The sequence below is a fragment of the Aotus nancymaae genome, unplaced genomic scaffold (genome assembly GCF_030222135.1).
Source record: "Aotus nancymaae isolate 86718 unplaced genomic scaffold, 86718_ANA_hifiasm-v0.15.2.pri h1tg000004l, whole genome shotgun sequence".
Classification (NCBI taxonomy): Eukaryota; Metazoa; Chordata; class Mammalia; order Primates; family Aotidae; genus Aotus; species Aotus nancymaae.
The window spans coordinates 36,011,144-36,038,092 of record NW_026988415.1 but is presented as its reverse complement, the minus strand read 5'-3'; the positions used below and the strand labels follow the sequence as shown (position 1 = coordinate 36,038,092).

The 26,949-nt window shown below is 38.3% G+C and overlaps 2 protein-coding genes across 2 annotated transcripts in view; one reads left to right on the top strand and one right to left on the bottom strand.

Annotated features, from left to right (window-relative positions):
- TRPC5 (transient receptor potential cation channel subfamily C member 5) overlaps positions 1–26,949 on the bottom strand; it is a 170,844-nt gene that overhangs the window by 91,778 nt on the left and 52,117 nt on the right. The gene's annotated exons all lie outside the window — the stretch shown is intronic.
- On the top strand, positions 18,482–25,069 carry TRPC5OS (TRPC5 opposite strand). Its single transcript, XM_012451768.2, has 3 exons — positions 18,482–18,610; positions 18,921–19,018; positions 24,211–25,069. The coding sequence occupies exon 3, from the start codon at positions 24,520–24,522 to the stop codon at positions 24,853–24,855; it is 336 nt and encodes a 111-aa protein (XP_012307191.1). The 5' UTR covers positions 18,482–18,610; positions 18,921–19,018; positions 24,211–24,519; the 3' UTR covers positions 24,856–25,069.

Genomic DNA, 26,949 nt, shown 5'->3' with positions numbered 1-26,949 from the left:
GAATCCTGAGAGAGTAATTATTTCTGTGGCGTATCAAGACCATAGGGGCCCTAGTAGCTTGATTTTAAAGATAGTGGTAACTATTCTAAACCATGTCTTTTCTCCGTCCTTCTAGAGACCAGCATGTGGTGGGCTTTTAATAATGACTTTCTGAGAATTTGACTATGTGCCAGGCATTCCTTTATTCCTTAATCTTCTTGATGACTCTTTGAGGGTGGTATTGTTGTTGTTCTATCGGTGAAGAAACTGAGACACAGAGAGACTAAATGTTTTGACTAGTAAATGGTGAGAGCCAGGTTTTGAACCCAGGTCTATCTGAGCACACCACTAGTGCTCTAACTCAGGGTCATCAAACTGTAGCCTCTGGGCTAAATCTAGCCCATTGCCTGCTTTTGTAAATGAGGTTTTATTGGAATACATACACATTCATTTTTTTATGTATTACCTTTGGTTGCTTTTGTGCAGAGTTGAGTAATTACAACAGAGATCATGTGGTCAACAATGTCTACAATATTTGCTATGGGCCCTCTAGAGAAAGTGTTCTGGGCCCTGCTGTAACCATCACACTACACAGTCTCTGGTATGTAGGCTTTGGAGTAAGACAGACCTGAAGTCCAACTCTGGCTTTGCCATTTATTAATTAATAGTATGCCCTTGGACAAGTTATTTTACATCTCTCCATGTCCTCCTCTGTAAAATGGGAATAGTACCACTGCTTATAGGTAGCCATGAGGATTAAATGAGCTAATATGCATGAAAAGTTCTTAGCACAGTTTTGGTTGCCTGGCACATAGTAAACTCTAAAAATGGTAGTTAAATTACTTGGAGTAGTAATGAAACAGACAGAATGAGGCTGTGTGCCTGGCCCATAGTGAATGTTCACTTAAGTATCAAATATTTGTATTTGTCTTTTTCTTATTCTTCCTGACTTTTCTAGTGCCTTGAGTTGCTGAAGAAAAGACTGAAGTCGGGGCTGGAGGTAGAAGTATGAGGATTAGCAGGACAGGGCAGTGAACAGGGTGGTTTTGGCCTGGAGGGGGACTGACAGCAGGGGATTCACTCTGGAATAAGCCATTAAAAGCTTTAAGCCAGGCCGGGCGCGGTGGCTCAAGCCTGTAATCCCAGCACTTTGGGAGGCCGAGGCGGGTGGATCACGAGGTCGAGAGATCGAGACCATCCTGGTCAACATTGTGAAACCCCGTCTCTATTAATACAAAAAAAATTAGCTGGGCACGATGGCGCGTGCCTGTAATCCCAGCTACTCAGGAGGCTGAGGCAGGAGAATTGCCTGAACCCAGGAGGCGGAGGTTGCGGTGAGCCGAGATCGCGCCATTGCACTCCAGCCTGGGTAACAAGAGCGAGACTCCGTCTCAAAAAAAAAAAAAAAAAAAAAGCTTTAAGCCAGAACCGTACATGACCACAGTGAAGTGTTTATGTGTGGGGCCGAGGGAGAAAGTCCCCAGTTCTGTGATGTTTTTCTTTTTTCTTTTTCTTTTGTTGGTATCTTCAAAATCCTTCCCTTGTGTTGCACTTCAAAGGACTCTGATTTCATTTTTTGATTAATGTGATGTTTTCTTAAAGATTGCAATATATGCTGACCTCCCATTCTCCCAGTTCCTGCAGCAACTGGAGAAAAAAAAATGACTGTCAGATATACTTCTTTGTTCTTAGTTGTGCTTGGTTGATGCCTTTAATTAGATCCTAAACTCCTTTAGGGCAGAGACCTTGGCTGTTCACATCTCCCAGGTTGAGGGAGAGGGAGGGTGTTGGTGCTATTAAAGAAGGGCTGTGTTTTCGTTTGTGGGGTGTGTGTGTGTGTGTGTGTGTGCACGTGCATGAGTGTGTGTGTGTGTTTCTGGCTGGGGAAGTACCTAAAATGAAGGGATAATAAATTTCAGAGGCAAGGTCTTTGGAAGATAAATGAAACACATCAATGTTTCAATGTCCTATTGAGCCAGGTAGAAAAAAAAAACTAGAAAAAACAAATGTGGCAAACACAAAATGCAGGACCACAGTTGGAAGAGATTTCTGGGAGCTATATCTCTTAATTATGTAGATGGAAGAAGAAGTTACCTACCATGTGATGAAAATTTCTACCATTAGAGAGGTAAGCCTTTGGATTATGGCTCTGATGTTTATGGTAGCCATCTTTTTCTAATATCTCTGTGAAGGTCAATCCCTCACTCCTAAAGTGAGTTACTTCATAAACAATTTACCATTTGCAAGTCTATGAGAGAAGACAGAGGATAGATAAGTTTTCCTTAGACAGGAAAGGATGAGATCTCTCTCCTCTAGGAAAAGCAGTTGCCTTCTTCACCTAGCAGTTTTTCATTTTTCATAATCTATATTTGGAGTACCCTACCCCTTATTCAAATGAGGTACATATTTCCTGTCACTGATATAAACATCAGTCATATAAATTCTCTTTTTCCTTGCCAGTCTGAGATGGAAGGCCTATGGCTCTTGCAGCAGAGGTAATTAGGGAGTAGGGCCACAGATGAGTTAAGACCTAACAGCCTGAGGGAACAAGTGAATTCTCTCTCAAGTTTAGTTTCTGCATAATATGACTTCCAGCAGATTCTGTTTCATATGAATATCAAGGCTTTAATGAGTCTGTACCACCCCAAATTTCCTGGCAATACTTACTTTCCTTAACTGAGAGCATATCATATACTTCTCCGAAGAGATGAGAAGATGCAAAACTGGAACTGACAAGCTCAGTTCCTGGCTTCTCAGGGGCATGTTGGTGGTTTTTGTTTTGTCTTGTTTTGATTTTCCTTTTCACTAAGAGCTCATATTAATACTCAGTGTACTTTAGTCATTCATAACAACATTTCTTAGGTATCATATTGTGTAGTCATCATGCTCAAATGCCTGGGAGCCTGAGTTTAATGCTGTTCTTGGAGTTCATTCTGTAAAACTTCAATATTGATAAAAAGAGTACTATCTGTGGATGATCAGATTTGTGTTTTAGAATGATCAGTCTTTGCAGTTTGGAAGATGAATTGGCAAAAGGGATGGGAGTAGGGTGATAGTGGCTGGAGGCAGGGAGACTGATTAGGAGTCTACTGTAATTGTACAGGTGAGAGGTAATAAAGACCTGAATTAGAGCAGTGGAAGTTGAAAGGAAGTAGTAAAGAAGATATTTTGGAGATAAAATTGACAATATCTGGCAATCAATTGCATGAGTAGGTAGAGGGCAAATAGGAGTTGAGGTTTATGCAGAAGGAGGATGTCTCTGCTACTAAATGATGGAGAGGAATTAGGAGCTCATGAGGAAGACTGGATTTGGAACAGACACTGTTGAGTTCAATTTAGTTGTGGTGACTTACTGTCCTGGTTTGCTTGGGATTGAGGGAATTCCAAGGTCATGGAACTTTCAGTGCTAAAACTAGGTCCTGGGTAAACCAGGATGAGTTGGTCACCTGAAGTTTAGGATATGTTGGATTTGAGGTATACATGAATGGTGTTCAGCTGGTGATCAGGCAGGTGGTGTGGTGTGTAGGAGGGACATCAGAGTCAGAGTCAGAGGCATAGTTTAGGGAGTTGCTTGTACAGAAATGAAGGGTGAAGCCACAGGAGTTGGTATGATAATTAAGGAAAAATGCATAGCATGAGATTGTAACTACTGCAAATCTTTTGTGGAATAAGAAGGGACATAAATGAATGAATAAAATAATGAAGAGGAAATGGTGAGAGAGAAAAAGGCAGCAGGCTGGAGGTTGTGGCACACCTACCTATATAGGTTGGCTGTAAAAAGGAACCTGGGGCTGAATGACAGGAGGTCAAAAGTGGACCAGAACACAATGATAATGTCATAGAAGTCAAGAAAGAAGGAAATTTTTAAAAGATGAGGGTTGATGTAGATTAAGAAAAATAATTTTCTATGGAGACCCGAAATCAGATTACAAGATGCTGATAGAGAGTGGGAAGTAAGGAAGTATGGGCAGCAAGCTTAGATTCATCTTTCTCCCAGCAGTGAAGAGAAGGGAAAGTGTAGTAGCCTCCTTCAAACATCAGCTCAAGATCCAACTTTTCCTGGAAGTTTTCCTGAACTTCGTATGCCTGCTGTTCTCCCCCTTCTATAATGTAAACATATGTAAAAATATCACATTGTACCCCATAAATAAATACAATTATTATATCAATTAAAAATAAAATAAAATTTAAAGATGCTCCTATAGTACCCAGAGGCTAGACCACACTATGTTGAAAAAACAAAAAGCAAAACTAAGTGATATACTTCATGATTTGCTGGTTGCTTCAGTGTGCTGGCTGATCTCCTTGTTAGACTCTAAGCTTCCTTAGGGTAGAGACTATGGCTTATATATTAAAACACAGTAGCCACAAGAAAGACCTTCAGAAATATTAGCTGGTTGTTAGGATGGAAAGATTCTCCAGGTCAGACTTTCTTAACTTGAACACTTTTGGCTTTGGGGGCTGGATAATTCTTTATTCTGGGAGATTGTTCTGTGTACTGTAGGGTGTTTAGTATTTCCCTGGCCTCTACCCACTAATCGACAATGGCACCTCCCCTCAATTGTGACAACCAAAAGTCTCTCCAGAGATTGCCAAATGCTCCTCCTGGGTGGGTGGGTAAAGGGGTGGGAGATCAGCTCTGAGAACCACTGCTTTAGGTGATCTGGGCCGAGTCTGTTTATCCCTTTGTCCTTCAGCAGGGGCAATACAAAGCCTTCCTTGAGTGAGAAACACTATTACCCAGTTCACAGCCTACAGGAAGAGATGTAGAACCTTCTTGGTTGTTTGTTTTCAGTTTTGAGACCTTAAATTCATTCCTTTCCCTCCTTCTCCCTGGAGTGAGTGAATGGCTCAGTACTTGCACTTAAACACCAAGTACTGAAATAATGCCAACATACTTCCCTTATCATCCAGAATATCAAAGTAAAGCTGAAAGAAATCTAATTACAGCAATGGTGTGTAATGTTTCTGCAAAATAAAAGAAGTATTTATGAATTTGTTCACACAGTGCAACTAATAGTTAATAATACTTTTTCTTTTCAGAGCATCTTTCAAATATTAGATTGTAACTCTGCTGGTAGCCCCCTCAGAGATTGGCCAGGGACTGGAGACATCAGAAAAAGAGGGAGATTTGTAAAAGAAAAGTGGAGAAGGTTTCAGTGCTCATTCAGAGAAGAGAACTCAGGAGACCTTGACTCTCATTCTTCAGATTGAACTTGAAATGTCTTCCTGAGACTTTATGTATCATCCCAATGGGGCCTGTGGTCCCAGGAAGGTGTTTATTTGTTATGGCCACAGGGAATGAATGGATGTGGGTTAGCTGGACTAGGAATGAAAATAAGGAAAATCCCTCATCTCTTGCCCTGTTCTATCACCTTTTCCAGGTTTTGGTCCCTCCTATTGCCCTGTGAATTTTCTTACTGACCTATGGTGAAGTCCAATAAACCAGTCGGCACATCTTTATCAAGTACTCACTAAATAGTGATGCATGCAAATTAAATGAAGCAGGTTGTGCAAGACATAGCTCATTCTTCCTGTTTTTTAGCAGAACATGGCAATTTATTGCACCAAGCATTTTCCATGTTTCTCAGGCATTGGTCCCATGACACCCTAGATAGGTATTATTAGTATCTATCCTCTTTTAACAGAGAAAGAAATATCAGGCTCAGTCAGGTTAAATCGTGCCAGCAGCATATAGCTACAAGATGGCAAGAGCTGAGATTCAAGCCCCATCTATTCAACTCTAAAGCCTGTGGCTTTTATCCATTGTGTTAGTGTGATTTAGGATTTACTTATCTAGTCCAGTTTCTCTTCATTTATTTTCAAATGGATAAGCAACTCCATTTTATAGAAGGAAGAACTGAAGACCAAAAAATAGAAGTGACTTGACCAGAATGATGTGGTAGTGGTAGTGGTGATGCTGGGAAACATCTCTGTTTTCATATTTTTAGAATGAAGATTATACTCATTTGTTGGTGCTTTTTTTTAACCACATGGCTATTTTCCTACAGCTATTCTGCTATTATAGGCTTTGCCTGTCACATATGACCTTGCCCTGCAGCATACAAAATGTTTTAATGTAGGCTTCAACTCACGGCTGTGCAGATCCTCTCCTGATTTTGGTTGTAGAATGAAAACTCCATGAGGTCAAGGGTTGTGGCTATATATGCTTGCCATCATGTTCCTAGTCTCAGGATAATATCTGGCACAAAGTAGGTGATTAATAAATATTTGTGGGATGAATGAATGAATGATTGTAAAAACTCTCCAGTTCTGTTGCCCAGATCAGTTCTTTTGACATACTACTATATACAGCTTAATGTAAAGACTGGTTACATCACACAACCACAGGCCCTGTCTGGGCGGTATCCTGTGAACAGAGCTGCTTACCTGCTTTACTCTGAATAGTGCCTACAGATTTCAGTTAGTCCATGCAGGACTGATACCTGAGTCACTGTGTACTTGACTTAGGTTAATAGGACTATACAGGCCTATATAAGTTTAATTTAGAACTTGATACAGATGACAAAAATGATTAGTTGGTCCAAAGTGAATTCCCAATGTGGAATGAATCAAATGCATTTTACTAGAAGGTGAATGTATATACAAATACATGCTCCCAAAGTAAATAAAATAGCCAAGGTTAGGAACCAATAACTGGTCTTTTCACTAGGAATCCATGAAGCTAATTGACAGGAATGATGGCCTATACCCTGGTCTGGACTTATCATCCTGTTCCTGGGTCATTAACCAAGTATTTCAGTATCCTATAGCAGGCTAATCCAGTATATATCAGACTGGCTACTTCTTCACAGTGGGATTGATAACTAACTGTGGAGAGTTCATAGGGTCTATAAATGTTCAAAGTTCAGCTTGGTGAAGCTTACACTCCCTTTACTGCAATTCTAGTGCATTGGTGATCTCTCCTCTAAACTGCCAATTGCACATTATGGTAAATCCTGTAGATTTGCCTCCTTTACTGTACTTAGGAATGCTATGTTTTAAGTTTGTTACAAACTTGTAATGTCTGTGTCATGGAAGAAGTTGCACAGACCATTTTGATTGCTGGAAATAAAAATATATTTCCAGGTGGAGTGTTACATACAAGAGTATTCCCTGATTTCTTGGGGGTGTCAATTCAGGGTTTGCTTCCTGTTTTATACTATAAATATATCTGGCTGCAAAGAGCCTACAAGCAGTCTGTTTACTGTTGCAGTGTGGCAAGGTAGGTAAACTGCCAATTGCACGTTATGGGCAAAAGCCATAGGGTCTCCTCCTCCTATACTTTACTTAGGAAGGCTATGTTCTAAGTTTGCTACAAACTTATTACAAAATGTGAGTGTCCTGGAAGCAGTTGTACAGACCATTTTGAATGGCTGAGGTAGAAATATACTTCCGATTGGAGTGTTACATACAATAGTGTCCCCTGGTTTCCTGGGGTGTCAATTCAGGGGGTGCTTCCTGTTTTATCCTATAAATACATCTGGCTGCAAAGAGCCTACCAGCAGTCTGTTTCCTGTCGCAGTGTGGTAAGGTGGGTAAGAAGATGTCTCTTCTAAACTGCCAATTGCACATTATGGGCAAAAACCATAGAGTCACCTCCTGTACTGTACTTAGGAATGCTATGTTCTAGGTTTATTACAAACTTGTCACATAAATTTGTTATTAACTTGTCACAAAATGTGAGTGTCCTGGAAGCAGTTGTACAGACCATTTTGAATGGCTGAGGTAGAAATATACTTCCGATTGGAGTGTTACATACAATAGTGTCCCCTGGTTTCTTGGGGGTGTCAATTCAGGGGGTGCTTCCTGTTTTATCCTATAAATACATCTGGCTGCAAAGAGCCTACCAGCAGTCTGTTTCCTGTCGCAGTGTGGTAAGGTGGGTAAGAAGATGTCTCTTCTAAACTGCCAATTGCACATTATGGGCAAAAACCATAGAGTCACCTCCTGTACTGTACTTAGGAATGCTATGTTCTAGGTTTATTACAAACTTGTCACATAAATTTGTTATTAACTTGTCACAAAATGTGAGTGTCCTGGAAGCAGTTGTACAGACCATTTTGAATGGCTGAGGTAGAAATATACTTCCGATTGGAGTGTTACATACAATAGTGTCCCCTGGTTTCTTGGGGGTGTCAATTCAGGGGGTGCTTCCTGTTTTATCCTATAAATACATCTGGCTGCAAAGAGCCTACAAGCAGTCTGTTTACTGTGGCAGTGTGGTAAGGTAGGTAAACTGCCAATTGCACATTATGGGCAAAAGCCATAGGGTCTCCTCCTCCTATACTGTACTTAGGAAAACTATGTTCTAAGTTTGCTACAAACTTGGTATGAAATGTCAGTGTCTGACTGCGAAGAGCCTACAAGCATTCTGTTTCCTGTCGCAGTGTGGTAAGGTAGGGGTCGTGTCTCTGACTTCTTTATGTCCCAGAGTATAGCCTGAAACTGTAGGATAACTGAGGTGATGGCAGATACAAACTGAGGAGCTGAGAGCTAAAGGTGGTATGTTATTGAGGTGATCCTTACGAAAGAGTAGCTGCAGTTTAGCCAAGGCCTGACTAGAGCTTAATCAAGATAAGGCCAGGGCCAAGGTTTGGTTAAGGCCTAGCCAGCACCTCAGCTTAGATAAGGCCTACTTAAGGCTTGAGCTCTGTTAAGCCATGGACTTGGGTAAGACCAAAGCCTAATTAAGGCTTGCTCAGCCCAATTAATACCTAGGCAGCCTGGTTACAAGCTCACCAAGGGCTAAGCCCACTTAAGGTCTACTCAGAAATCAGTTAGGTGGGGACAGAGCCTAAGTCTAATTAAATCCTAGTCAGCCCAATTAAGACCTAGTCAGAGCATAAGCCTACTTCCGGTCTAGATCGCACAGTTAAAACTGGCTAGCTTGGTTAATACCTCATCAGGATATTAGTAAAGCATAGTTGGTGCCCAAGTCTAGTTTTGGTCTAGTTAGAACCTGGTTCAGCCCTAGGCAAGGCCTAAGCCTAATTTAGGTCTAGTCAGAGCCTAGTTAAGTTCTAGTCAGCCCAACTTGGACCTATTCAGGGACAATGCCTAGTTAATGCCTAGTCAGTCCAGTGAAGCCCTAGCCAGAGTCTAAACCTAGTTAAGTTCTGGTCCTAGTCTAGTTAAGTCCTAGCAAGATCATAAGCATAGTTTAGTCTTAGTCAGAACTTAGTTAAGACTGAGTCAAAGCCTTAGCCTAGTTAAGGCCTAGTTAGTCCAGTTAAGATCTAGCCAGAGCCTAAGCCTACTTCAGGTCTAGTTAATTTTGTTAAAGCCTAGCCAGTGCCTAAACATAGTTAAGAGCCTGTCAGAATTTTGATAAAGTATAGCCAAGGACTAAGCCTAGTTAAAAGCTAGCTAGCTTGCTTAAGACCTCATCAGTGTATTCTTTTTTTTCTTCTTTTTTTTTTTAATTGCATTTCTTAAAGCATAACCAATGCCTAAACTTTGGTGAGGTCTAGTCAGAAGCCAGTTCAGCCCTAGCCAGGGCCTAAGCCTAATTTAGGCCTAGTCAGAGCCAGGTTAAGCCTTAGCCAGGGCCTATGTCTAGTTAAGTTGTAGTCCTAGTCTACTTAAGTCCTAGCAAGGTCAAAAACATAGTTTAGTCCTAGTCAGAACTTAGTTATGACTTGGCCAAGGCCTAAGCCTAGTTAAGATGTAATAAAGCCTAATCAAGGTATAGGTGGGGCTTCAGCCTAGTTAAGTGTGAGTCAAAGCCCAGTTATGGCCTAGCCATTACCTAACACTAGTTTAGACTTTGTTAGAGCCCAATTAGGCCTAGTCAGGGCTTAAGCCTAATTAAGGTGAAGTCAGAGCCTAGATAAGGCCTAAGTCTAGTTAAGTATTAAGCAGAAACTAGTTAAGGTAAGCCAGGGCTTAAGTTTATTTAAGGCCTGGCTAGAGTTTTATTAAGGTATAGCTACAACATAAGTCTAATTAAAAGCTAACTGACTTGGTTAAGGTATTATCAGGGTATTGTTAAGGACTGTGCATATCCTAAGCCTAGTTTATATTTAGTCAGAGCTAGTTAGGGGCCTAGTCAGAGCCCAGTTAAGGCCTAAATCTACTTAAGTATTTAATCACAAACTAGTTAAGGTAATGCCAGGCCTTATTTTATTAAGGCCTAATCAGAGTTTTTAAAGGTATACCCAGGGCCTAAACCTAATTAAAGGCTAGCCATCTTGGTTAAGGCCTCATCAAAATATAGTTAAAGTGTAGCAATGGCCTGAGCCCAGGTTAAACCTCGCCAGCCAATTAAGGCCTTGTGAGGGCCGAAGTCCAGTTAAGATTTAGTCAGAAGTCAGTTGAGGTCTAGTCATAACCTAAGTTTAGATAAGTCCTAGTCAGAGTCTAGTTAAAGTACAGCAAAGGCATGAGACTAGTTAAGAGCTAGTTAACACAATTAAGACTGCATCAACCCAGTTAAAGCCTAGTGAGGGCCAATATTAGTTAAGGCTTAATTAGCCCAGTTATAGCCTATCCAGAGGATAAGCAGACTTGAGTCCTAGTCTAAGCATGGTTAAGGCCCATCTAGGGTGTAAGTCTAGAGGAGACATAGAGTTTAGTTAAGGTATAACCTGGACCTGGTTAAGGCCTAGTTAAGGTCTAAGCCTAGAAAAGGTGTGCTCAGACTTTAGTCAAGGTCTAGTCAGAATTTGAGCCTACCTAGGGCCTAGTCATCCTAGTTAAGCTCTAGCCAACCCAGTTAAGGCCTAACCAGGGCCAAAGCCTAGTTAAAGCTTAGTCAGAATCTAGTTAAGGCACATGCAGGCTTTAAGCCTTGTTAAAGCCTAGTCAGAGTCTAGTTAAGGCAAAAGCAAGGCTTAAGCCTAGTTAAAGCCTAGTCAACTCAGTAAAGGTATAGCCAGGCTTATGCCTAGTTAAGTCCTAGTCACAGCCCAGTTAGCTTAGCCAGGGACTACACCTAGTTAATATCTAATCAGTCTAGATAAGGCATTGTCAGGACCTAAGTCTAGAGAAGGCCTATTCAGTCTAATTTAATGTGTAGCAAGGGCCTGGGCCTATTTAAGGCATATTTAGCCCAGTTAGGTCTAGAAAGGGCTAAGCTTAGTTAAGTCCCAGTCAGAATCTAATTAAGGCAGAGCCAGGGCCTAAATCTGGTTAAGGCCTAGTCATCTCAGTTAAGGTCTAGTGAGAACACTGGCTTAATAAAAGGTTAGTCAAGACTAGAGTGCCCAACTCATCCTGGTTTGCCATATTTAGCATTGAAAATATTTTCCATATTTAGCGTCCTGTAAAATTCTGCGTCCTGTAAAACCCCCATGCCTGGAAAATCAGATTGGTTGGCCACTCTAATCAAAGCCTTTAAAAAATAAAACAAAACAACAACAAAAACCCAGACAGACCCCACTTTTCTTTATCTTGGAGTTCATGGCTTATAAAACACATTCACCACATTATCTTGTTTGATTATTATAGCATCCACTTGAGATAGGTGTCATCATCCTCCTCAAAATATAGATGAATAAACTCAGGTTTAGAGAGAATAAGTGCCTTCCTCAACGCCATACAATTAGTATCAGAAGTGCAGTTTAAATCTATGTTTAAACTCAAAAGCCATACTTTTTAAAAAACTAAAGCAACAGGGCATCTCTACATAATTAAACATTGTCTACATCACAAAATTAATACTTGCTCAAGGTATTGTCATCATCCTTATTTCTGATCAGGAAAGTGAGTCATAGTGAGCTTAAGGCATCTCCTAAGGCAAGAAAACCTTTAGACTTGAACCCCAGTTTCTCTGCCTCCAAAGTTGATACTGCCCTTAAAAATAATGTTTTTTTCTTCCATCCTTATTACTTCCTCAGTGTTAAATATTTCAGTACATGCCTGTGTGGCCAAAGTTGTGCATTTCTTCATGTTTCAGTGACGTTTGCATCCATGTGTTATCTAAAGTCTGTTAAGCATTTGGTAGATTGTGCTTGCATTGACACTTCTTTTTTCAGTCTGAGGTTTATTTATTGAATTGATGCATGCTGTTTCATTATGAGATATTTGTTGAGCCTGGCAGCAGAGTTGACTTTGAGTCAAGCCTCCACCACTTGATTTGCTGTGATCTTGGAAAAGAGAGTTCTGACAAGGGCACTAAAGACAAACCTGGTCTACTCAGTAATATTTAAGAGCATTTCTGAATGTACCCCTGGTCTAATGACATTCTGGGGGCCAGAGAAAGAGATCAAGGCTTCCCTCTCTGGTAATGTGGATTCAGTTGCCAGAAGGTACTGTGGACTTGGCTTGCCTTTTTCTAGCTGTGCCATTTTTGTCACCTCCTGTGAGCTTACCAGGGGTGATAGGCATCTCTATTAAAAAGCCTGTATGTAAATATAGCTGCATCTTCCACTATGTTATCCTGAGGACAAAATAGTTGCCACCCCTGCAGAATGCAGCAGCTTCTGGGTTAGATGCCAATGGTAGCAGCATGCCAAGCATGAAAGTATCTTGCTCTTCCCCTGCCAAGTAAATACCAGCTTCCTGTTTGGTGGTACATTTAAAGAGACACTCTCCACTCTTTTTGTGGGGCAGTGGCAATGAGGGAAAGCTTCCAACATGGGCAGTTAGTGGCTTAGATGGTGGCACAGTGGAAGAGGCCATTGGGAGGTACATAAGGTTGCAGATGGTTTTTTGGACTCTCACTTCCTTTATCTTATTACATTGCTTTGGAGAACTGTTTGGTTTAGCGTGTAATGCAAGAGGAAGGCAAAGATAGTTAGGAAGAAACAAATAATTTATTCCACTGAGTAGCTGGGATATTGAAATGTTGCTTGCTTGCTTTCTTGGAGAGAATCCCATTTGGGAATCATTTTCTCTCATATTCACAAGCTGATTCCCCACATAAGCTCAGGTCTTTAATTGACTTTGTATTTGCTGGTGAAACACATTAAGCTTCAAGGTACTGGGTTAATGGCACAAGCAGGGCATGTTCCCTTTCTAACAAATAATCTGGAAGGTCTTTCCTCAACGACTAGTGGCTTTGCAGTATAATATTGGAGGCTACAGAAAGAGGGTGCAAAACTAGGTTCCTGATTTTACCACATTCCAGCTATGTAGAATCTATCTTGGGTAGATCATTTCACCTCTCTGGATTTCTATTTTCCTGAATGTAAAATGGAAATAAATTCTGTGTTGCCCTACCCACCTCATATAGTAATTAACATGATTAAGTGGGATACCATGTGAAAGCACTAGAAGAAATATAAAACACTATGAAAATGTAGGGAATTATTAGTCCTTACAAATTATTAGTCAATGAATATTTACTGAATATCTTCTATGTGCTAGACACTGTTCTTGCACTTAGACAAAACAGAGATCCATGCCTTAATGGAACTTACATTCTAGAGAGGAAGACCAGAAAATAAATGATCATCATAATAAATAAGTAAACTATATCATATATGTAGAAAGTGATATGTTTCTAAGAAAAATTAAAATGTAGAGCAGAATAAAGAAGACTCAGGACTGCCAAGTTGGGAGGGGGAGCTTCAATTTTACAAAGGTGGTAAGTGAAGTATTCATTGAGAAGGCAAGATAGAAGCAAAGAGATTGAAGAAAGTGAGGGATTTAACTCTTTTAATATTTGAATTAAGACCATTCCAGGCAGAATAGCCAGTATAAAGAACCTAAAGAGGAAGTGTGCTTGGTGAATTTGAGGAATGACAGAGTCTAGTACCCATTAGTTATTTTTCCTGATCCTCTCCCTCCTCCTACTCTCCACCCTCTGATAGGCCCCAGTGTGTGTTGTTCCCCTTTATGTGTCCATATATTCTCAACATTTAGTTCCCACTTATAAGTGAGAACACACGGTATTTGGTTTTCTGTTCCTGTGTTAGTTTGTTAAGGACAATGACCTCCAGCTCTATCCATGTCCTTGCAAAGGACATAATCTCGTTGTTTTTTATGGCTGCATAGTATTCCATGGTATATATGTACCACATTTTCTTTATGCAGTCTACCATTGATGGGCATTTAGGTTGATTCCATGTATTTGCTATTGTGAATAGTGCTGCAATGAACGTAATGTGTGCATGTGTCTTTATGATAGAAGGATTTATATTCCTTTGGGTATATACCCAGTAATGGGATTGCTGGGTCAAATGATATTTCTGTCTTTCGGTCTTTGAGGAATTGCCACACTGACTTCCACAATGGCTGAACTGATTTACACTCGCACTGACACTGTATAAGCATTCCTTTTTCTCTGCAACCTCACTAGCATCTGTTTTTTTTTTTTTTTTTTTTACTTTTTAATAATAGCCAAGAAATCAGGTTCTCATTCTTGCTCTGCTACTAACCAGCTGCGCAATGCAATCTTGGAAAGTCAGTTACCCTCTTTGGTTCTTCATTTCTTCAATTGTAAAATAGGTATAACCCTTACTACATAGGATTATTATAAGTTAATGTATGTGAACATATTTGAGGATATAATTACCAGAAGAAGGAAACTATAAAATATTGGAATGCATTACCAAGGGACGCTATGAAATGTTATTTTGAAACTGTTAAAAACAGAAGGACCTTTCCTTTGGTGGACAGGTATTAAGCACATTTACAGGCAGAAGGAAGCAATCTGTGATCATCTTTTCATGTGGTAAAATAAACTAACCTAGTCTTTCTTGGCAAGCTGACATTTGCCACAGAAACATAGAAGAGGCCACAACTGGTGCTTAGTCTTGCTCTTGTCAAATTTCTGAGATGTATTCCTGAAGCTAGGGACTAAATCCAGGCTAGGATGGTATGAAGTAAAAAGTACACAAAGATAGTTGCATAATGCTCCCCTTCTCACCCAAATGATTCACATAGGAATACTTAAAACTTTGCGTTGGTTTGGGTGAAGTTATGCTAAACATAGGATAATGTGCCTTCATTATTTTGTCTCAATGACCTTGCCAATTACTTTCTAAGTGGGTGTTTCCAAGGAGCTAATGCTTTGAAAGAATCATTGCCACAATACCAGGTGGAGGGCATTCTCTGTTCAACTGACAGTGTGTTGGAGGCATAGCCAATGTGTAGCCTACAATGTAGTTAGCTTTTGCCAGGCCAGGAGTGGTGCATGTGACCTACAGTCCCACCAGAGCTCAAAGCCACAATAAGGAAGTGGTTCAGAGAAAGTTAGACTAGGAGGATTTGCTAATCCTCAAGGATTTCCTACAATCTTTGATTGTTCTTAGGCCTTCTGAAAGGGACATTTGTGAACTATAGCTTCAAGACAGTCCTGTTTCCTTGCATTTTTATCTAAGCTCAAAGCCATTATCTAATATTGGTTCTATGAGATGAATAGTATTTCTGGCATGTCCTTCCAGTTTTTGTAATGCCTGCAGCCATCTCTTCTCCTGCCTTCTATAGATAACTATTCACTAGTCATGATATACCACATACTATTTCCTAGATCCTGGAATTTCTCCAGTGCAATTATATCAGCTAGCATTTATTAGGTGCTAATTATATACCAGGCACCATTTTAAATTCATCGTGTTAACTAACTAATGTAATTCTCACAACTGTCATTATCTTCAACTTATAGATGAGGAAACTGACACAAAGAGTAGTTTAGCAACCTTCTAGTTAGTAAGTGGTGAAGTTGAAATTCAAATCTAGGGTTTTTTTTTTTTGGACACCAGATACTATCCTAATAACCACTAGTATTATTTTATATCTCTCCCCAAAAACATATACAAACAAACGACCACAACTTTCTTTTTTCCGTCTCAGAAAACTGAAGAAAGACTTGGAAATAGAACCCTTTTTCCTGTTACCCCCAACTTCTGTTATTTTAGACCCTGTCGTCTGCACTCTAATATTTGAAGACCAAAAAAATCTTTCTAGAAGAAGTATTGAATCTCTTTCCAGACTCTCTAGGGGCCTGGGAGCCTCTCATAGCAGCCAAGCCTCAGGGACAAGCCTGTGTAGGGTCCTACCACGTTAAAATTGAGTGGCTATCCTCATCTTTGAACAGTGTTTTGAGGAAACTGTATCTGTCTAGGAAAATAACCAAGATGTATTTTCAAAAGTGGTTGTTTTTCTCTACTAAGTTGTTTTTCTGAAGGGTAAGCCAGTCTGCAATTTTTCTCTGCAGCAATGAACAAATTTGGAGGAGGAAAGAAATTCAGTAGAATTTGGTTTAAATTGACCATAAGGACATTTCCTACTCCCCCTTTTTTTAGTTTCAGTTTTGAATTTTTCATATATTTTCAAGAAGGGGCCATGTTTAGCTCCTCAGCTGCACAAATCTTTCCTTTCTTTCTTGATAAATTATAGATGCTTCATGGGGATTTTAAATGTCAGATCCTATAACAGGCAAATGCTGTATTGCACACAGTTATTTTTTAAAGGCAAAAGTTTGTAGCTTTTTCAAAAAGAGTTTAAAGTGTAAATACTGTTTTTTGTTCATTGTACTCCCCTAGAGATGCTTCTATTATGTCAAAATTATGAAAATTTTCCATTTGGGGATGAAGTTCTTTTGATGTTTTCTCAAGGGGTGAAGAGGGCAATGAGAAGTTATATATGTCTGGAGTTTTTTTTGTTTGTTTATTTATTTATTTTTTTAAACAAGCTATATTGAATGCATGTATCCAAATGGTACTGCAGCACTAGAGAAGGGAGCACTATGGGAAAAATTTTCCTGTTTGTAAACAGGAATCTGGCACCCATCCTCATCAAAGGTGCATTCTAATCTTTCCCACATAACTGCCTCTGTTCCCCTTGGATATGAACGAATTTACCTTGCCTAATACAGAGAAGCTTATCAAGTATAAACATAGACCCAGAGGATTTGGATTTCTTTGCTCCTTTTACATCCTACTGTTAGACACTTACTGCCAGTTTTCCAGCTAGTAGCATTGCAAAATTGCCAGGTAGGACTTTCAGCTAAAAGAAAAATGGTGACTTTTGATTAGTTGTGCAGACAAAAATGTCATAAGAGAGACAGATTAATAAAAATTAATCCTATCAGATGGATAGCATGGCCTCTGCTTCAGCAGTCTTTATGAGCTACTTGTAATACGTAGGTTATCTCATCTTCTATCAATTAAAAACTGTCTAGCCATCAGGGTCTCTTGCCTTAGCACTGCCATGAAGTAGAGACCCACACAGGCCAAAGGAACTCTCCCCTGCACATTCATACTTCATTCCATTTTCATTAACTTTGATGACCGGCTTGCTGAATCCTGGTAAGGCTCTTATCACTGTCTTGCTGTCGTCATTAGTTTTATAGGAAGGAGACCTAAAATTTAAAAATAAAACCATTTTTGAGGTATGGCATGCAAACTGCACAAAGTTTAAGGGTGCATATCAATGCTTTTGTTTTTTGACATATGTGATTATATCAAGATATAGAACATTCCCAGCACCCCAGAAGGTGTCCTCATATCTCTTTTCTGTCAATAACCTACTACTCAGAGGTAACCACTTTGTTCACTTCTTTTCCATAGATTTGTGTGCCTGTTCTTGGATTAAATGTAAATGGAGTGATATGATAGCTAATTTTATGCATCTGGTTTATTTCAACATTCTTGTACCTGTATCTTGGTGGATATTTGTACTCTCTGGTTATATATTTAGGAGTGGCATTCCAGGGTCATGTGATACACGTATGATTGGTTTTAGTAGATACTGCCAAATAGTTTTCCAAGGTAGTTGTACCAGTTAACAATTTCACCAGCAATCTATGAGAGTTCCAGCTGCTGCATATTTTCAATGCATGATATTGTCAGTCTTTTCCACTTTAGCTCTTCTGGCGGGTTTTGTATATCTGATTGTGGTTTTAATTTGCACTTCCCTGATGAATAATAGTGATGAACACCTATTTATATGCTTGTGAGCCATTTGGATATTCTCTTCTATGAAGTGCCAGTTCAATTCTTTTATACTTTTAAAAAATTAGATTGTTTATATTTTTCTTATTGATTTATAGGAGTTTAAAAATTGTATGAATGTAGTGGATATAAGTCCTTTGTTCGATATATATTGTGAATATTTCATCCCAGTCTGTGGTTGGCTTTTCATCCTCTTAAGGTATAATTAATTAATCTTTTCTTTCATAGTTAATGTTTTTTGTCCTATAGGAAATATTTGCCTACCTAAGATCATGGAGATTTTCTCCTGTGGTTTGATCTAGAAGCTTTGTTGTTTTAACTTGCATATTTAGGCCTATGATTCATCTCAAATCATTATTAGTATTATTTTGATATCTGGTATGAGGTAAGAGTCATGGTTCCATTGACTTATTTGTCTGTCCTTGAGCCAGTACCATGCTGTCTTAATTTCTGTAGCTGTATAACTAGCCTTAATATTTGGTAGCATATGTCCTTCAATTTGTTCTTCCTGAAAATTTTTCACTATTACTAACCTTTATGTACCCTTATGCATTTTATAATTATTTTGTCCAAATTGCCCTTTGGGAGTGATTTTGATCTTTTTGACTCATTACTTTTCCCTTTGTCCTTCTAACTTCAAAATCTAGGTAACCTTTTAAAGGTGGATATCGGTGGCCTGTTTGGGTCAGTTCCCCTCTAGAGGGAGATTCTGAAGTACCAGGAGACTGCCGGAGATTTTCCTGTGCCTTTCCTGCCCAGGCAACAGCCCAGAACTCAGCTGACTTCAGGTAAGAAAAACTATCCCGGCATTTTGGACTTTGCAAGTTTCCAGTCCATTATTTCCGTGTTTCTCAACTGCCAAACATTATACTGATTTCTCCTTTCCTCGGGAGAGTCCTTCTGCCTTACAGCCAAGCTTCAACTTCAACAGTGCCCAGAATTAGCAAATTCCACAGGAAAGGAAAAAAGCACCTGATTATCAGGACACTTAGGAAGTGCCCTTTACTCTCTGAAATGTTAGTTCATCTTGTCCTTGCTTATCCTTGAAGCTATCGATTTTGCAACTTATCTTTTTTTGGGGGTGGTGTTGTTTTTTAGTTGTTGCAGGAACATTCACATCCCGTTTGGAAGAGAAGTCTGCAAATTGTTTACCAGGTGGAGCCTTGATACCCTCATCCCTCTCAGTTCTATCACAGGTAAGTAGTTTATGAACATTTGGGCCAATTCAGTAGGTCAGTGGAAGGATAGAAAATGGACATATCCCTGAACCTCCAAGTCACAGATAATGGGGATTTCTTAGGAGACTGATCTGCTTAAGTCACTTTCAACTTGGAATTCAGGCAGTTTCTAGGGATAGCAAATGGCATTAACATTCTCAGTTCTACTCCTGCTTAGGAGAATGAGATGTCAGCTCTGGCCTTGACTAAAGCATATTTGCTCCTGTAGTCACCTAAATTTGTACCCTCTAGCCTAAGACTTTAGAAGTCAGACCTGGGCTGACTTTCAGTTCTGCATCTTTACCTATGTGATCATGGGTAAATTACTGAATCTCTGATCCTCTGTTTTTCCTCCTATAACTTCATAAGATGATTTTATTGTGAGGATTAAATGTACTACAGGTTGGGTATCTTTAATCTGAACATTTGAAATACTAAATGCTTCAAAATTAAAAAGTTTTGAGCACCAACATGATATATTTGCTTTCTGATGGTTTGGTGTACACAAATTTTGTTTAGTGTATAAGATTATTAAACATATTCTATAAAATTACCTTCAGGCTCTGTGTATAAGGTGTTTATGAAGCATAAATGAATTTCATGTTTAGACTTGGGTCTCATTCCTAAGATATCTCATTATGTATATGCAAATACTCCAAAATCTGAAATCTGAAATACTTCTGGTCCCAACCATTTTGGATAAGGGATACTCAACCTGTAATATAAGAAAAGTGGGATTTGCAGTCCTTGATACATAATAGGTCTCCCATTAATGTGACAATTTATTAGAAAAAATTTTATGAGCACGTCATCAAATCTGGCATATGCTTTCAGAGGCTGGGGATTGTGCTTGGTTACTTTTTTGAGGGCAGTAAAATTTTCATATAGTGAAATGTACAAATCTTTAGAGTACCACTCAATGAGTTTTGACACATGCATACTCCTGTGTAACTGACAACCTTATCTAAACACAATCATTACCATCACTCTAGAAAGTTCCTTTATGACCCTTCCCACTCTGTTCCTACTTCCGTAAATGCAACCGCTATTCTGAATTTTTTTCTATGTAGATTATTTTGCACTTTCTAAAATTGTGTATGAATGGAATCATACAGCATGTAATCTTTTGTGTCTGGCTTCTTTCATTAAGTATAACGTTGATTATTCATCCATGTTGTTGTCCCTGTCAGTAGTGCCTTTCTTTTTATTGCTGATTAGTATCACATTGTGTGAATATATCATAGTTTGCTTATTCATTCTCTTCTTGATAGATACCTGAGCTATTTCTACTTTTTGGTGATTATGCATACAACTTCTATTGCCATCCTTGTAAATGTCACTTTGTGAACTTTCATTTCTCTTGGGTAAATACCTAGGAGTGGAATTGCTGGGATATAGATAGGTGAATGCTTAATTTGATAGGAAACTGATAGATGTTTTTACAAAAACATAATACTATTTTATACTCCTACCAGTACTATAAATGTGTGTAAGAATTCTGGTTCCTCTATATCTTTGTCAATATTTGGTGTTGTCAGTCTTTAATTTTAGCTAATCTACTGAGTGTATTGTGGGATCTTAGTGTGATGTCGATTTGTATTTCTCTGATTACTAATGATGTTAAGGTTGATTTCATGTGCTTGTTAGCTCTTTATTTGAATTGTCTCTTCAGATCTTTTGACCACCTTTAAGTTGGGTTGTCTTTATTATTGAGTTGTAGGGGTTCTTTATATATATATATATATATATAAATACATATATATAGACACACTTGTATATATAGACACACACACACACACACACACACACATATATATCTGACAATGAACTTTTAACCAGAATATATAAAGCATATAATGTTATATGTAAAGTATTATATAAATGTATAAAATATAATATTTTATATAATATATGTTATATTTTTATATATAAAGTATATAGTGTTATAAAGCAATATACTTTATATATTCTGGTTGAAAGTTCATTGTCAGATATATGTTTTGTGAATATTTTCTCTCAATCTCTGAGTTGCCTGTTCATTTTATTAACTGTATGTTTTGATGAGTTGGTCCATCTTTATACCGCCTGTTTTCCACATGCATGGTTCAAGCTTGATAATATTTACTGAATGAATGAGCTGAAAGTTGTACCTTCCTCTCTTCTTCCATTATTTCCTTTATTCAAAGGCACTTACTGATTACATACTGTGCTAGTAAGCACTCTTCTGTTCCTTGGGGATATAGCAGAAAACAAAACAGATAAATTTCTTAGTCTCATGACAATTACACTTTAGTCTATACGTATGTGGGGGTAAGGTGAGAGACAGAAGAACAAATAATTAAACAAGAAAATATGAGCTAGTTATAGCTAGGTACCATCATACAAAAATGAAATTTGTACATCATGGGAAAGGGATGATTGGGGCTTTACTCAGGTTGAGGGGTAAGAAATCTGAGGAGATTATATTAGATATCAGAATGACACGAAGTCATTACCCCCTCCTCCCCCAGCAAGGAGAAAAGGATCCCAGGCAGAGGATATAACTAATAAAAAAAGTCCCTTAAAGTGAGTTGGGGCTAGGCATAAACTATTCCAAATACCGCTTTAGGCTAACTAAGGTGTCCAGAGTTGGTTGCTTTGGAAATTACTGTAACTGTCATAAGCTGATGCTACACTCTTACTCTTTCTTATTATTGGAATACTTAGCAGTTTCTTCAAGTTTCTCCTTGCCCTATCTTCACCCCCAGTTGCTAAGTTCTGAGATGGTTTGAGAATAAAAATGGTAGATCAGCTAATACATGGGTCAACAAAGTTAAGGCAAGGTCAGTAATTATTTTTCCCATCAAAAGTGACTGAGTCCCCCCGCCCTGCAAATAAGCCACATAAAGTAATGAGTTTACATTTGTCTTATAAGAGAACAAAATATGGAATGTTCTACCTCTCTGTTTTTTGTATTTAGGTTGTGTAATGTAGAACTCAATAAATACGATAAAAATTTGATGATTCTAATATAATTTATTCCAAACTTTTGCCAGTTTTAGGAGAGAGATACAAGTAAAGATTATGGCAAAGAGTAAGAAAAGATGGAGATAGAGAGGATATGAAATAGATTGAACCACATAGGTGAATAAATGGAAGCATATTGACAAAGAGGAAGAATAAAAGAGTCCCAGAAGAAGATAGAGAAGCTGAGAAAAAAAAAAAAAAACTGGGTGAATGGGAAGTCACAAGTTAAATAGGTTTTGTGTGAGTGTGTTCCTGTAACCTTCTTGTGCCTTTGGGCTGTGGATACCATATAGTAGTACGTTATTGCTTCCTTTGAAAAATGTGATGGTGCTCCCTAACAATATTTAACACACATTTTACTTCCGTGTTTTCCTTCTGATGAGCTGATGCATGTTCTACATAAATGTCAAATTCCTTTCTTTGATTTCTCTCCACATTTCCTTCCATGAGACGTGTTTCTCTTAAATCAAACAAACAGATCTTTTGAATTAATACAAACTGTTCAGCCTCTAGTACCCATTCTTCTATATTTCATATGGAAAGTTGCTTCCAACAAAATCATGCTTTCTGGTCATTATGGTTGTGACCCTTATTATCAGGGCAAACCCTATGTCTACTTGTAGGATTTTGGACAAAAAAAAAAATGTAGTGATCTGACAGGATTTATGCTAAGTGGACATAGTATACAACTAAGTGGGTCAAAAAAGGCCCTGTGGAGACCAGCAAGCTCTATATGCAAATCACAGGCCATCTGGCTAATGATTTTCTGTACTCCGATAAATATCCAAGGATTACAGTCAGCTGAAAGTAAAGCCTGTGGCTTGCTGGACCCCACTCTGGTCAGAATTGCTGAACACTGGGCAGTAATAGACTTGGTAAAATCCTAAAGGAGTGATATAGATGACTGCTTCCTAAGACTTCCAACTAGGAAAAGCTTGACTGGGGCTGGAGAAAGAAAATCAGCCCAATTTACAGAATTAATAGCCAGAAATTTAACATATAGATATACCCAAGGAAAAAAAAACTGGCCAAAGGTATATAGCTACACTTATCAGCCATGTAGGCCTGGACTATTGCAGGAAAAACAATCTGGTAAAGGGAAGTATGAAACTAAACTGGTTAAAGGAGTTTAGAAATGCTTGTAAAACACGTATCAGCTCATCAGATTGGAAAAGAAGAATAATCTATTTGGAATGAGAGGGGAGATAATCTAGTCCCCTAAAACTAATGTAGACCCTGAAGCTTCGGGGACTCTACTTGGCTCCCTTGTCAGTTCAATTTAAGGTTGTAGAATGGGCTTGTGAAATCTCAGGGCATATGGGCATCTATGTACCAGGTTAGCAGAGAACAAAGAGTTAAAAAACAATGAATCAAATAAACAAGTAAGAAGTATGAGATATGACAAAATGCTAAAAACTTCTTGCATCCTCAATAGATTCATTTTAAGTGTGGTGGCGGGTGGTAAACCAGGCGAACATAGCAGGTAGATTATATTGAGCCAATATCTAGATTTTCAAACAAATAATATTGCTTTAAACAAGATATACTTACTCAGAAAGTGGGTTTTCAGAGCCCACCACATATGCAGATGAAAACAGTACAACCATGGCTTTAGATAAAGTTGGAGAAACTAGTTGCTAGATATGGAAGAGGGTCAGTAATAGGAAATTATCAAGGAACTAGTTTTATAACTGAAATTGTTCAAAATTTGGCAAAATACAGAGAATGTAAGACTTTTATTTACCATATACTCCCCAGGCTGTGGGGCAACTGGAAACTTTAATGAATGGATTTCTAAAAACACAGAAGGAATTCAGTAGCACCAGATATAAATGGCAACAAAGCAAATGTGCTAATTAAGACAGAGTTAATTGACAGACCCTGAGTGAGTGTATCCTTCCTCAAAAGAGATGTTCAAGAAAGACAGACAAACTACCTATGCTCACTTTTCTCCCAAATCTCTTAACAAGTGATAAAGACCATGAGGTATTCAAAGGAAAGAGTAGTAGATCCTCACAAAGCCAGCAACAAAGGAGGGGCTATAGTTAGGCATATCCTTTCAACCTTAACAGCAATTCTTCATAGGAGTAACCTGTGGCCATAGCCTGTGGGATGGATAAAGATTCAAGGATACTAATCTTTATATTTATCTTTTTTATTATTAGGTCTGCTTTGCTGTTTTCTCTTGGCTGTGACAGTCTGCCTGATGGTTATTATAATAGCAGTTCACCATTAGTACAAAGGAGAGTACTATATCTTAATTCTGTGCACAGTTTACCAACATCATCAAAAAGTTATATTGTTCCACTGTTCTCATTCTGTACTTGATCACCATCATAATCATATAAACACCCTAATTTCTGGTCTAAACCAACCACAGAACCATTGTAAGCCCCTGTACTATCCGTTGTCACCAAGTGTCTATTTGCTAGAGCTTTTAGTGATATTTTATCTATTGAGAAGAGCACTGAGGCATGGATCCCACATTGGTTCCCGTACTCATGGATGGACTTATTGCTTGTTTAGCCCAGTTAATAAGAATTGCTAATGAGCTTTTACAATTCATTATACAACAACAAGAAGTTCCTTATGTAGAAGAAAATGGTAGAGCAGAAGAGATAGATGTAGATGCACCTCCTCCTGAGGAGGCTTCAGCACCAGATCTCCCTAATCTCTCAGACTTAGACTCAATACTTACACCAACAGCGGATGAACACCTAATGTTGGATGTAGATCAGGCTATATTAGAAATGGATAGCTTATGTGAAGATGCAGTCACTGATAAAAATGATGACTTAACAAGTGACTAAGATTCAATTTTCCCCCACTGGCATGTGAAAACTGATCATTTCTCTGTTTCAATATGTTCTATATTCTTATGTTCTGTATATTAGCAATATGTATTTTCTCATAATTCTGCACATTTTCATCACTAATAACCTATATAACAAGTAAGATTTGATTTACTTCCAGCAAAGGCTGGTCTATTTTCCTTTTTGTTGTTATTCAAAAATTCTGGCTTTTGCCATGTAGGTCTCCCTTTACCTGTACTTACTCTAATGCTAGAATTTCTGATGACAGGAACAAACAATAGTAAATAAAAGAAATTCCTTATCTAACTATGGAGTGGAGAACAGATGAATTCTATCACATCTTAGGACTAATTTCTCTGGTCTACAATGAATGGAAATCAAATGGGAACTATCCTCCAGGGTAGCATTTACTGTAAAGTAAATCAGTACATTCACATTAACAGGACAGTGTTGAGATACTTTTATTTGAAAGGATATAATTCCTTACTTATCCTATAAGAGAGAATGTGTCCAGCAAAAAATGCTATAGCAGACTAAGGGAGGTAATTTTAAAAGAGTACTATCTACAGCATAACAAAACTGCAGAAAGGTTTTTGAATGACTGTTGCCAAGGAGAAAACTGAAAAAGCTGGGACCAAGAGTTCCAATGCAGGACTGTTCTTGCAAATTCTGACCACATTGCAGCTACTTTACACTAATATTCTCCAAATGGAAATGGCACACTATACCAAATAACCAAAGAGAGAAGTAATAGAAGGGCTAAGCAAAGCCCTACAAGGACTATTCACCAATGGAAAGACAAACACTCACTGTATTGGCCTAGATATGGTCCATAGTGGATGTGGATAAAATATATCTTCTTGAATATAGCTTAATTTAAAAAGAATAGTTAATAGGCTTATTACAGTGAATCTGCTGCAACCTCAACCTAGAAATATTTACTGTTCAGAGATAGAAGCCATAATGAATGTAAGTAAAATATGGGTTGGTATTTATCCACAATAATTTTGCATATGCCAGAAGGGGAAAATGCAATAGTTGAAGGACCCCCACAGCAAAACAGAGAGGGACCAAATAAATATGCAGGAAATTTACTGACCATACCAATTGCATGCCATACTGTACCCTCATTTCTATTTGTAAAAATAGCTACCTTTCAGACAAGCCTATGGACACTATGGCCCTCCTTCCTAGAGAATGACCATTGCATCTCATGCCATGGGCAACAACTAGGTAAAGATATAAAGGTATACCACTAGACAACGTATTATATGCAAACTTCAAAGAAATGACTTGTAGAAGGAAATCCACACTGGTGGAAATCAGATTATACCAATTCATATAAAGGCCTAAAGCATATTATAGTCAAAATAATTAAAATGACATTTAACACAGATGACTTCAGAGCTAACCTTTGAAAATCAGAGTTTGTGGAACTATTCAACATATTAATATGAGAACTTTCAAAAATAGACTGCTATGTGAAAGGATTGATAAAAATAGATGAGGATTCAGGAGACTTAGAGGAGCAAAAGAAAACACAAATAGGAAAAATAAAAATTACATCATAGAACAACTGTGGATAATTAAATTCCACATGGGATAGCAGATTTAGGGAATTTACTGCCACAATAACTGGACAAACTGAACCTTACTATCTTGTTTTCCCAGTACAGAGGACTCTAGATTAGCAGTTATGTACAAAATGGCAAATAATTGATGCAGTACAAAGGGACTATGCCAAATTAATCTAAACAGAGTAGTGGGAAAGCAAGGTGAGTTTATCACTCCATTCCATTAGGAACAGCCTTACTAGGAAGCTTAGTGATAGCAGTTTAACAAGAAAATTTAGACATTTAGTAAATAAGAATAAAAATAGGGGAACTGGATAAAAGTTAAAAGTTAAAGGAATAGTTGCTTTAATTATAGCTTCAAAAACAGCCAGGGAAGATACACACTCCCCACAGGGAGTTTGGACTTTAGGAAACTGAGCTATAATTTTGTGTCAAAATAAAACTCAAAGCATAAATACCTGGACAAGATCTGAGAACATATCCAAGGAGAAACCAGTCTGCTACAAATTTTATTTGG